We start from the raw sequence: 13628 nt of genomic DNA, 5'->3' as shown, positions 1-13628 counted from the left end.
GAGCTGAACACAAAATTACCGGCTCAGCATTTCGACATTTCTCAATAACCTTCTCTCACACAATTGTAACATTATAAACCATATCGTAGCCTCCAGAATCCAATTGGTCGTGTTTCCTTCTACCTTGTCACACTGTGCATATTTAGTTGGTCGAGGATTTGGCTGACTTCAGCAGCTCTCCAGGGAGAGATAAAGACCAAGCTGTCAGGAAGTGGCCTCCCTGACAGCTTGGCCCCAGGCTGACAGGGGTGCAATGATGAAGGCAGACTTTGTGAGGGCCAAAGCAAGGGCAGCTTTAGGTCTGCCAGGGAGCTAATGATGCTGGACAATACCATATTGTTTCGTAATATCATAGATGTTTGGAATAACAGCTTGTTTAAAAAATTTTTTCTCTCTGCTCAAATGACAACCCCACACTACAGTATGTAACAAGCATAAATATTAAGATTCTTCTAAATTAAAATTGGAAGACATTATTAATATGCACTATTACTTAAATGGAGATCAATAACAGCTAGTGAACTATAGAGAGCACTGTGATATTTGATGACATTTTACAATACAGTTCATCATGTTACAGTGCAGATCCACCTGTTCACCTCACTTTTAGAAAATCCACTCACTTCCAACTCTCTTTGCAGAGTTTATTCTCGTCTGAATGTATAATATTCTTCTCAATTTGTTTGCTTTTTACACATAAATTGCAGCAAAACTTGGCAACTATGTTTGACGGGAAAACACAAGACTTCATGTTCTTGTGGGATTTCAGAGTTTGACTTATCATCCAGAGTGTTGTCCTCTGTATTTAATCAGTCATTCAATATGTGATCTTTTTAACTCTCAAGAAATTTTAGAAATTTATGTTGGTGAAAAACAGTGGCTGTGGCAGTGGCTTCAGTAATCTTAAGGTCTCTTTCCAGCTTTAGGAGGGATTTGAGTGGTAAAGGTTTGACTAAACTTTAAAATCATAAGTAAAAGCTCATGCAAGTTGATTCACTGTGTTAACCTAAATTTTCCCTTCAATTCACGACGAAAAATATAAAACATTTAACTCTCAATGATTGCTCTGTTGCCTTGAATCCAGGTTAAACTCTCCTGACTCTATGGCACCATATTGCACAGATACAGTCTCACCTCTCATCACTACTGATTGTAAACAGCAGACACCTTTCTGTAATAAACTTGGCTTAATTGGGCTATAAGTTAGACACTGTGTGCGTGGGGAGACACTGAGTTTATTCTGACTTGTAGGCTAACTGACAGATATTGATCAGGCTTTGCCCACTGTGCTTTCCCCTGTTTCACAGCTGTGTGTGCGCCTATGTGTGTATATGCATGTGTGTGTGTGTGTGTGTGTGTGTGTGTGTGTGTGTGTGTGTGTGTGTGCGTGTTATTGACTAGAACTTGTCCAAAGTTCTGTCAGAACTTGATTGATTGTAAGACCAGCTGCAGTGATCTCCCGCACTGCCATCCCTCGGGCCAAACCTTGTGTGTGTGTGTATGTGTGTGTGTGTGATTGTGTGTGTTTCTGCCTGCATGTGTGTGAGTGCATTAGTTTTTGCTTTTTGACAAGAGCAAACCCCAGGCTTCTTCTAATCACCTCCACCTCTCTCCTTATCACTCTCTGCTGTGCTGTCAATCACCCTGAAGTTGTTACTGAAGAACCTTCGGTGAACAGAGTAAATATCCTCAACAGGCTTGTTTGCAATTAAATTACAGTCACTTCTTGTCTTCCTGTTTGTGCCATCTCTGTTTTTCTCACCAACACAAGAGGAAGGGGAGGGCAGGACCTTTATTTACCTCAACTGCAGAGGGTACCAGACCTTTATTGGAATCAGGCTTATATTAGAGAGAGGCCTTTATTTCTAATTCCCTCTGATAAGTATATTTTCTGATATTTTAGGACAAAGCCTCTTTGTCTTCTGATATGCTTCCATTTTCTTTGTTAAATTTTTGTTTATTACCAGCAATCCATTTTCTCCGACATGCAGAACAATAATTCTAGCACTTGAGCTCCACCAAGAATGTTTTGGCAGTGCAGCAATTAGCTGTAGCATGCAGGTAGCGTGCTCATGGATGTATGCTCGCCAGCTTAGCCAAGTTACCCTGGTTACCCATGCTCATGTATGGGTAACCAGGTAACCTGCTGTCTTTATTATTATTAAAATATGCACCATTATTCCCGTATTTAAAAGATATTGCATTTCCTCCGTCCCCCTCCCCTCTCTGTGACAGTCGGCTAAAGGGCTACAAATGTACTCATAGAACTGGAGTTACATCCAGGTAACTACTATTTATGCTTAACTGGCATGCGCATTATATAACAGGCACCAGGAGTTTATCCACCCTTGTTTTTTCCCTGCTCTGTTTTTGGGGCCGGCCTTTATTTGTTCATGATGACATATACAGCAACTTTTGCACAAACTCACATCTTCACAAATGCACAAACGGAATGAGTCACTAAATTGGACTGTAGCAAAAAAAAAAAAAAAGAAAGAACACACACTCCAGACATCCTTCCCCCCGAAACACCCAGTTGATAGCAGTCACGCATGCCCTTCAGACATCCTCTGCACCATGTGTACAGCTCCACACACACACACACACCTCCAATTCTTCATCTTCAATCTGAGACATGCTGATAACCCCTGTTGACAGAAGATTCTCTCTCTCACACACACACACACTGAATGAAAGGGGGAACAGGGTTGCGACCTATGTAGTCATACAAAGTAACATTGTTTGGCTATTTGCTGGTCTCTCTTCCTCCCCATACTGATGAGTTACTATCCGTCTAATGGAGAATGGCTGAGCTAATGGACAGAAAATCCTCCTCTAATGAAGATCAGATGCTCTGAGCGACAGGACAGTGAAGCGAGAGAGAGAGAGAGACACACACAGTGAATGACACTGGGCGCTGTCATGCTCAGACACTTTCTGTCAGTCAATCAATCAGTTGCTTGTTGATAAACATCACTGACAGGGCAACAGAGTCAGACTGATGTGGAAAAAACACCTCTGACCAGTTGTACACACACAATCAAACATTTCTCTCGATTTTCATTCCCCTGCTGCCTTTTAATTCCTTCATCCACAATCTGACATGGACGTTGACTTTTCCCACCCAAATTCTGCTCCTCCCTCCCCTCTCCTCATCTCCTGTTGCTTTGTTCTCCATCCATCCTCTCACCTCGTCCCCCTGCAGGCATTTATAAATGAATGTGTTTACAGAGGAGGGGAGAAGATGGGGACCTAGGGAGAAGTGAGCGGGGCTTATTTTAATTAACAATCGCCCGGCCCTCCGTAGATTCAGTCAAAGATTAAAACTCGTTAGGATTGATTGCAGCTTTCAGCCTCATTGAGCTGTGGTCCCACCGCGGCCTAGATGGGTTGTAGAGATGGGAGGAGAGGAGGAGAGGGGTCTTGGAGGGAGTTTGGGTCGAAGACGGACAACAGGGAAAGCTGAGAAGGCAATGGTATGGGAGCAGAGAGCATGGAGGGAGAGGTGAGATGAATCAGGACACGGAAAGTGAGATGCTGAAGACACTTGGTTAGAGACAAAAAAATATATATTAAATTATATAATCTGATTTGTGAGAGTGGAGACAGAGCGAGCGGGAGGAGTGTGATGGAGACAGAGGAGAGGAGAGAATTAGAGTGCAGCGAAAGTGGGTACTGTCAGATTATTTAGAAATATGGTGGGGACATTAGGGAGGGATGGATGGGCAATTACTATACGTAAAGTTTTTCATTTCTACATGCAAACATCCAGTTCACTTTACCGTAAGAGGCACAAATTTGAATGTCAAAAAGAACTCAGGCTTCAAGTGTGCAGCTCCCATATCATTTCAGGACTTCTGTAACACACTGACAAAGAGCATCACTGGCTTCTGTCCTTCCTTTGCCCCTTCTTCCCTTTTCTCCTTTCCTTCCTTCCTGTCTTTTATTATTCCTTCCTTCCTTATTTCCTTCCTACAGTGATGTTAATGATGTGACAGATGAGCCTAAGTGAACCACTCCAAGCGTTCCACTATGTAGGAATCCAGTCATTTCACATCAGCAAATCTGGCACTTCCAGGAGAAACCCCGGCCCGGGAACCCAGAGGGGATACCTGATGAGGCAACGCATGTCACACACACCCCGGCACATCAGATGACACATTAAATCAAGGCTTTTAATTAGTGCCATTGGCCATTGTGATTCTAGCTGCAGTAAAAACAGTTGTGCCGAGAAGGTGACTCTAGGCTAAACTCCATCTGACAGGCTCAATTATGAAGGCAACCTTTGCCCTAGAATCAGTTCGAGTTAGCAATTGTAAATTATGATTTTCACCACCAGGGCTCTGCATCAGTCACTGGGTTGGGGTGTGTGGCATTTGGCTTCTAGACCAGCTAATAACCTTCACCTCAACACCTCTACCCTCTCTCTTGGATGAAAGAGAGGTTTATTGTGACTTGGAGCCTGGCATGGCTCTGAATGTCACTGCTTTTAACATCATTCATTAAGAGCTGCGTGTGTGAGAAATAAACCATCCAAACATCTTTACTGGAGCTGCGAGCTGAACTGCTGCGTGGTAACCTGATGAGTATGTGTCTGTGGTACCTCACCTATAGCATAGATTCAATTATTACAACAGAAATAATAGCTTGAACATATACATTCATCTATGATTATGTGTGTGCATGTGTGTAAGTTTGCGCATATATGTGCCTGAGTGTGTAAGAATCCATAGGACAGTGCTGACTGCTTTGGAGTGGGCGATCAGCTCACTTTGCCAAGAACAAATATACAGTTAATCTGAGAGATGGATATCATTGGCTGTCCAATTCTCCTGATCCTTTACATTCTGTAAACACAAACGCACAAACAAAGCAGTGTTTGCACACCATACATTTTCTCTCTGAAGTAGTCTTGCGAGTATGTACAAATTTGATTCCATGTTCCCTTGTGTCCTTGAGACAGATGTTTGAGCTACAAATAAAGGCCGCAAGAGTTGACCATACCTCATAATAAACATACACACCTACTGTAATACACCTCAACTGGGAAAAATGGATTGAAACCATCAAATTCCTAAAAACTGCTAATTATCCCTCTATGTCGAGTCATAATTAGGGCTAACCTACTCTCCATTGCTACAATTGAAAAATAAAAGGGTTTGGCAAGTTTGGACCATAGACTGTATATAACGATGGACGTAGCGAGGTGTGACATCACCCATTCATTTGCATTAGTGCCAGATTGAAGCCCAGAGTTGTAGCTTCTGTTTAGCATCATCTTTTCCATTTGGAGCCAGGACTTTCCAAATAAGTGCTACCTGAGGCCAAAGGGTTAATGTTGAGTTAATGTTAGCTACTTTAACTAAATTGTGGATAGGTATAAAGAATTTCTCAATTTGGGATCAATAAAGTACATCTATCTATCTATCCATCCATCATAATCAAGTAGCATTAAATGTGGAAATATTGTGACAATAGTCCGACTCAGTCTGCTATAAATTCTTCAAATCTTATTAACAGAACAATAATTTCCAAAATGACCACCAGCACACTTATTAGAGGGCCTGAATTGATTGAGACAATAATGACCATTATTGAGGTCACTGAGGTGTAACACAACACAAAGATACAGTATTCATAAAACATTTTGATTGAAAATAAAAAATAGATAAATGTAACAGCCTTGTCTCCTTCACTAAAACATGAGGGGATGCACATGCACATGAGGCTTGACTGACAGACTCGCTGTTCACCAGCACTGATATAGATACAGTAATATTCTAGACTTGGATGAAGGAAAGGGAATCATGACAAGGTTAAGATAATAGCTGCATATGCATATGTGGAGAAGCCATAGTGTGTGTGTGCTTGCTCGTGTGTGTGTGTGTGTGTGTGTAGGTGATATGATTCCTCTTGAGTGTGGCTTGTGAGGTGGAAGAGGAGATTACTGCACCACGCTTCTATAATTACCTCTCATCTCTCAGCCGGTGCTCTTAAACACAACAGGGAACTCCAGGCTACCACACACTCCGACACATGCACACACACAGTGGGGCGCACTTCAGTACAATGTAGCAGGCTGAGAGGGAGTTATTTCTAGAGGGTTACATTTCACTCAAATGGTGATTGGAGACCACCCACACTACCTTTAAGCAACACAGGTCAGATTTGCTGTGAGAACACACACACACACACACACACACACACACACACACACAAGTTGCTTGTAAGTAAGAAGAATGACTCACCTGTAGCCGTCCTTCCCACACAAAAAAATCCACTTAAAGTCATGCACTCACATCATACTATATACTTTTTCATTTTAGTGGGGATTATGCAGAAAATCACCTGTCACCTGTTTTCACTCTGTCTCACACACACACACACACACACACACACACACACACAGACACACACACACAATACACTGGGCCACTTTCAGGTCAGATAATATGAATACCATAAACAAAAGAGCAACAATTATTTCTCCTGAGCTTTAGCTGCATCACATATTCATTACACTGACTCTTATTGGCAACAGCCTCAAGAACCATGTAAACTATCAAGGCTAAGTATGTTTTGAAGTGGACAGCGTCTTACAAAGATGAATTAACCATGCAATTTACAGCTTTGAAAAAGTCATTAAAAACTACTACCAGGAGTAAATTGCTCTGCCACACTGAATGACTTGGACTCTCTCTCTCTCTCTCCTCTCGCTCAACTGTTAAAAAGCAATATGACTTCTGGTGGACAGTCAGGCACAGGGGACCGTTTAGACTGAATAGAGAGGAGGAGATGAAATGTCTAGAGAGAGGAAAATGCTGATTCTTCTGAAGAAATGTATATTACAGAAAGTTTGTTCTCAGTGCACAGTCACATTTAAGAATCATCAACAATATGTCTGATATCAAGGGAAATGTTGCAAAGTAAAGTGGCACCAGGAGAAAAGAAAGTCAAGCTGCTGAAGTATGTTGTGCAGCCTCTGAGAAGCTCTGCAAAGCTCACTGTTTGTCCAAGCATGACGGTCAGCACACTGTGTGGGTTGGTTGACATGAGTTACAAGTCTATACTGAGTTGTAAAGCCTGATGAATGTTTTTTGAATTCGGTGGAACAAAGTCTCCCACATTTATTTTTTTCAACCTCCAACAATAGACTGTAGAAAAAGTGATGCTGCTGCTTCTTAACTCGCCCACACATTTATACCCACACACACACAAATATATTTTACCTGGCAGATACCCACTCACACGTCAACATACATGGTTTTGCTGACACCTTGCGATCTTCTCTTGATTTAGGATGCATTCAATTTGTGTCAAAGCGCTGCTTAGCTGCTAATGCATGCGCTGGTGAAAAATGAGATTAGGGTGTCCCCTTCAAGCTGGAGGCACACAGCTGTCTGGACAGGCACAACTTCCCCTCTGCAGGCCTGAGATGTGTTCAGGCATAAAAGCAGGCATTTTATTTAGGCAGGCGGCACTCAACAGGCAAACAGTGCTCACATAAGCAGTGAGGGCTGTGAGCTATGACAATGAAAAGGCTGTGGTGACAGGAAAATACCTCAAGAGAGTGCTCAGCTCACAAAGGAGCACATACAAAACGCAGGTATGCTCACTGTCACTCAATGAAATTGTTTGTTATATATATGGCCATAACGTCAAGTCTCCCCTGGGAGTGTCATCAGTTTACTCAACCCAAATACACAGAGAGAGAGAGAGAGAGAGAGAGAGAGAGAGAGAGAGAGAGAGAGAGAGAGACCATTATAATTTTATTTAGCAGACAATATTGGGTCAAGTTTTATTCACACCACAGAGCAGAGACTAACAAATGCACGAATCTACCCCACCTGAAAATCCACCTAAGTGTCGCTCACGCTCAGATGTCTGCTGTGCTTGCAGAGAAAACTAATATAAACCCATTAATTTATTTCTTTTTTTACTACAGAGCCGGACTACAGCGCAAATAGAGCTCGAGGTGATATGAGACGTTTCTGTCTGTAAGAGTGATAACACCCCAAAGCAGAAGAATCTGGTCGAGCTCCGGAATTTGGGCATCAGGTCGCTCCTCTCAACAGGCAAGACTGCCACAGTGACGTGGTCTCCCAGTATCTGAGCCAGGCCAGCAAAGATCACACTGTTGTCTTTATAATTGTTGACACAAGCCACCCATCATTCACCAACATTACGCACCACATTACGCAACCACATATGCATGCAACATTGACAATAAGAGATTCAATATGTAAATGTTTTTTTTTTTTTGTCCAATCAAATATTTTTCTCAACTCATCGTCCTCTCTCTTTTATCCCTTACAAAAAAAAGAACTATTGTGGGATAACCCAGCAAATATGAGAATAAAATAGGAAAATGTTGTTACCATGGAAGCAAAAAATTAAAGTACACAAAGTACATAAACTTGCGCGCCACAAATGTTAAGTAAATATCCATAAGAGTGTTGAATATAAATCTTTTTCACGAGATGACGAGATGAACGGCGAACAGGTTGTGACATGTCAAGCCACCTGAAGTTAGGAAGACCAATTTCCTTATAGATTATCAGCTTTACATATTGAATCTTTTTTTTTTCCTGCAAGATATCACACAACGTCCAACGATGCTTCAGACGTTGGTTCACTCACCCGTTAGCTGGTCATAGGATCCGTCCAGCTCTCTGGAGTCCGACAAGCTTTGGTCACGGTTTTTCGCCTTCATTTTCCCCGTGTGCGCCGGAATGTGGAACTGTGGCAAACAGCTGATATGTTGGGCGATGCTGGATGGGGAGGGGGGGATTTGACAGTGGTTTGTTGTTCGCCTTCACGGAAGATGGCTAAGAGTATACTACCGTTAAGAAGTCATATTTGGGTTGCCATAAATAAAAAAAAGGAGAGCCATGTAAGTCGTAATTTCCCCGTGTCTGTTTCTGCGTGCGCTCTCGGCATCCAGGAGCTGAGTGAACCCAGCGCGCTTCTGGTCGGCACTCACATGGGCTGGCACGCGCGCACGCACGCACACGCTTAACTAAACACACAAAGACACAGAGAGACGGATAAAATAGATACAGCTCGAATCAAAGTGCTCAGAGTTGGTTAAATGTACTCCTTTTTTTTTTGAGATTATAAAAAATGGCCAAAATATGAATATGACAATGATGAGGATCCCCACATTTCCCCCCTGTGTGTATAAAGCAATATCTGGCTTCAATCATAAATGATCCCATTCAGTGAGTTGCCATTAATATCACCATCACATCCATAATGTTCTCCACTGAGTCAGAGCCTTGTCGGATGTGTACAGAGACATCAGCAGGAGCAACAAGGAGCACACTGCTGCTGCCAGGCAGAGGTTCTGACTATATCTGATCTATAAATACTCACTGGCTCTGGGAAGCCTTGTGTCATTCCCTTTTTCTTCCTCTCTTCTCCCTTTCTCTCGCTGTCTTCGCCTCACTCTTGCTCACTTACTATGACATTTGGTCACAATCTGTCAAGCAATCTGTCTTTGATGCCATATTTGTCTATGTAATATCAGGGTTTGCATCAATAACTCTCTCCATCCGTTCATTCATTCATCTTGAGCACAAACATTTGTCTTGAGCAGTAAAGTTAATCTGTTATTTAGATGTTCATGCATGTTGCCCCCTGCTTCATACAGGGTGTTAACTGTAGTGCCCTAAGTATTAGAGCCCTCCCTCATTCGCTACTTTGCTCAGCCACCCATCGTTCTTGCATTCTAAGGGATCAATTGACATCTGAATCATACACGTGTCACTAAAAGGTTGGCAATAAGACCTTGTCCTCAGATGGGACTCTACCCTAAATGTCATTTCTGTCACTGAAATTACCATTCAAGCATGCATTTTCTTCATGTAGCATGCAAATGCTCGTTGCATGTAGCCCTCGACCTGCCTGTTATCCTGTGAGCAGGTTATGAAGAAGGCTGGGCTTCATTCAAAATCATCTCAGTTGATTTTGTCTGCTAAAGTGATGCTCCACCTAAATCTTTTTATTACCAAATACTCACCCCTTAATGGCTTGAGAGACTGGTGTTATAAAGGTGGTAGTGTTGTCGTTGACAGAATAGTGATAATGAATGTTATGTTGGTTTAAATTGATTCTAAGGGCTTTAGTATACTAGAAACTATCCAAAAGTGAGTGCCCTCATCCACATTTGTATAATTACTTGCATAAAAACTGCTAAAACACCTTGGCTTTTAGACTTGGTTGTATGACATGTCACACTAGTTTCAACCATGCTTAACACTTAATATAGTAAGAGTAAAGTATTGCTATCCTCTCTATCCTTCTCTCTGTCTATTAGGCTTGGTATGATCCACACAATATTTCCATCAAAATGTTATTATATGTCACTTGTGAAAGACGTGCTGACACATTTTTCTGCATTGAAAACATGTCAGGGGCCAGTACTGCTATCTATGAGGGACAAAACTGGATTAGACTTTAAAGTTATTCTGCTGACTTTGTAATTATACACCACATTTTGAATTTGCCTTTCACTCTAGCAGGCTGAAAGACATGTGAGTTTGACTCACTAAGGTTCCTCCTGAGTGAAATTTGCTGTGTTTGCAAGCATTAATGACACTGGGAGCATACACAAATCACTTTGGCCTCGGTACATTAGGAAAACTCTGTTCAGATCTTGATTACTTGCCACTTGTTTTTTTACCCATCACATAACAACAAAAAGTATTGACGTTGCCAGCCTTGGTTTTGCTTATTGGATGGCCACATCCTCGTATTGAGCAGCCTGGCAAACAAAGTCTCATTACCATATAGATGTGTACATGGTTCGTCTGTGAGCATTTAAAATGTGACTGTAAAGCACAATCGAGAGGCTCTAAAACAACTGTAGAAAAGAGGTGACTTAAGGTCATGAGGAGTTGGATTTTCCCCTTTGCTAAGCCTCATTTGAACCTTGTGTGCTGCCAATAAACCGAGAGCGGCCCACAATAACCACAAGGCCTGCTTTTTCTGTTATCTAATACCAACAAAATATTTCACAGATACGGACGATTGGATAGTGATTGGATTTCAGTGTGTGGTAAATGAAAGGAGAAAGGGGAGGTGGATTCTAAATGAAGGTGAGGAGGAGTAGTGCAAGTATAAAGGATAGGGGAAATCGATTCATGGTGAGTTAGAGGGGATTTAGCGATTCAGAGCCGAAATGAAGTAAATCAGGGAGTCACTGATGAGGGTGCTGTCTGTGACTGCAGGGTTAGTGGTGGGGTCGGGGTTTTCTTGACAAACCTAGATGTGGACGTGCACGCGTCATAGCTGCGCAGTGACCCAGAGACGACCTTGTTGTATCCCAGAACAGAACACTGGGAGAGGTGCCAGCTGTGTAGCGAGGTCTGCTGTTGTTTTGTCAGCGAGGTGTTGTTTGCATCCATTTTTGCAACATCAGAGAACATTTTTCACCAATCTTTGGTTTGCACAGTCAAGACATGTTTCTAGAGTTGACCTATCAACAACAAAAAGATTATTATTGAGCAGTTGTGAGATTTAGTGACATGCTTCTGAACTCCCAGATATATGGAACATCTTTGTATTCTCATCAGTTTTACAGTATTAGCCTTTGATCTTATTCAGCAGAAGTCATCACAAATCCTCTTTCTGGAAAATGTTTACCCATGCTCATATTTGCAATTTACAGTAACTCTTGTCAGTGCACTTTCTGTGCTGTACATGTGTGTGAAGCTGCACACTGCAGACGTTAGAAAATTCAAATCAAACCCAAATTAGCTATTTAATCCCAGTTTATCCATAAAGCTTCACAACTTTGTAACCGGATTATTCAAACCTGCTGAAAAGCTCAAGCAGATACTCGGACATGCAGGTTATGCTGTTGGTGTCTGCAAGTTATTGATAAAGAGTCAAAGTTGTGGAAGCCGGGTAGGAGATGAATCGAGCGGAAAGCAGGGGAAGGAGGGGCAAGGAACACTAATCAAACTATTGAGATGCACCCTCTGGCTCTCACTGCAACCCCAAGGTTAGTCCTCTGTCCTTGGCAGCGCTCTCATGAGCCAAACTGCACCGTGAATATTAATAGCACAAAACTCCGGGATCCCCAAACCAAGGTGTGTGTGTCTGTGTGTGTGTGTGTGCAAATCATAGAGTGATGCCAACCAGAATCAAATGTCAAATACTGCACTACAAACAGCTAAACAGTGCAGAATTTTTGCAAAGATTTATGTTTTCTCTCATAAACACAACAGTCGATATTTGCCGTTTCTATGGATTCATATAAGAGAGGGATAGAGATTCTTCGCCAGAACAATTCTCCACCTCAGCAGAAAAGATGGAATAAGGATGATTAACTTAGAAATAGCTGTCACTGGTGGTATTTCAGAGCCTCGAGCTTCCCAAACTAGAGAGAAAACCATCCTTGTTAAGCTGTATTAAAAAGCACTTCAAACGTCTAAATGACACTTCCTTTCATTATTCACCGCAGCTAGCGACCTCCAGCACAGAGCTGTCAGCTTGGCCTCAGTCACAGAGCCACTACTGGCTGAGTGACTGACTGATGATGTCCAGTGAGACTCAGACACACACGTGCACACACACACACTAAACATAGGCCCACACACACACAATCATATTAACAAACACAATTAAAAAAAACAACAATAAATGATTAATACATTTAAGTTAACATTTTTGAATAGATAGAATAGATCTACAATTTAAAATCTACTAATACAACTGAGTTTTCTTTATTTATCGCAGTCTTCCAACAAAATTACTATCTTTTTCAAATTATGAAATAAATGACTGAAGTGCATTCGATTTTGTGTCTTTAGCTGAAGTTTAGGGTTTAGGACGGGTTTCAAATCTGTGTTGTCTGGAGAAAAATCATGTGCTTGTGTTCTCAGAAGCTGGGGCTTAAACTTCCAGTTTAGTCTAAAACCCACTGTTTTAGAGTCTTGTCGAAATCACTTAAACGCCACTAGAGATAATCGCATGTGAGGTTTAACTTAAACCAACTGCAGACGTGGTTTAAGGGAAGGTCTATACTCATCTTTACGACTAAGTATTAAGATAAAACAACAAAGAATGCAACATAAAACAAGTTGAGAATTAAAAAAACAGGAAACTTTTAATCACATTGGGTTGACAGATCTGAAAGGCTTTGTAAAGTAACTTAAAGAAGTTGAACTCTATCGTGAGCCAGTGTAATCCAGCCAACGGATGGAGCAATATGGTCTTTGTGTTTAGTGTTTGTTAGAAGCCTTAATGCAACTGCAGACCATGGGCAGTAAATAATAAATGCAATAATCAAGGCACAAGGAGAAGAAGGCTCAGACAACAGCCTGTAACAGGATGTAATATAAGCTAAATTGATTTCTACCACTGGGAATAGGACACAGCATTTAGGACAGATTATTTTTCCAGGAGTACATCTAATGATTGTTTGAAGTTATGGTAATCATATGGCATTTTTACATCGCTATATTTTCCTTATAAATCACTGTCGCAAATCAAATTTTAGTGTAAAAAATGATATTTGTTGGTCTACATGTCAGTTGCAGTTTTTGGTGATATTATAGCATAGTGAAACAGCAAAATGTAAAAAAGCAAAATGAGACAGTTTGTTGGGGTTTTTTTAAACA

General features: G+C 41.5%; 1 protein-coding gene across 2 annotated transcripts in view; it reads right to left on the bottom strand.

The window, feature by feature from the left end:
- Positions 1-8995, bottom strand: part of LOC137197010 (Kv channel-interacting protein 2-like) — a 112293-nt gene extending 103298 nt beyond the window's left edge. For both annotated transcript variants that reach the window (XM_067610064.1, XM_067610066.1), the window contains exon 1: positions 8641-8995. In XM_067610064.1, the coding sequence (XP_067466165.1) occupies positions 8641-8713 (73 nt within the window). In that variant the 5' untranslated portion in view covers positions 8714-8995. The remainder of the gene's footprint in view (positions 1-8640) is intronic.
- Between the last annotated feature and the right edge of the window lie 4633 nt (positions 8996-13628).

Source organism: Thunnus thynnus, chromosome 14, assembly GCF_963924715.1.
Source record: "Thunnus thynnus chromosome 14, fThuThy2.1, whole genome shotgun sequence".
NCBI lineage: Eukaryota > Metazoa > Chordata > Actinopteri > Scombriformes > Scombridae > Thunnus > Thunnus thynnus.
Note: the sequence above shows the minus strand (reverse complement) of the source record. Positions and strands in the feature narration are given on the sequence as shown.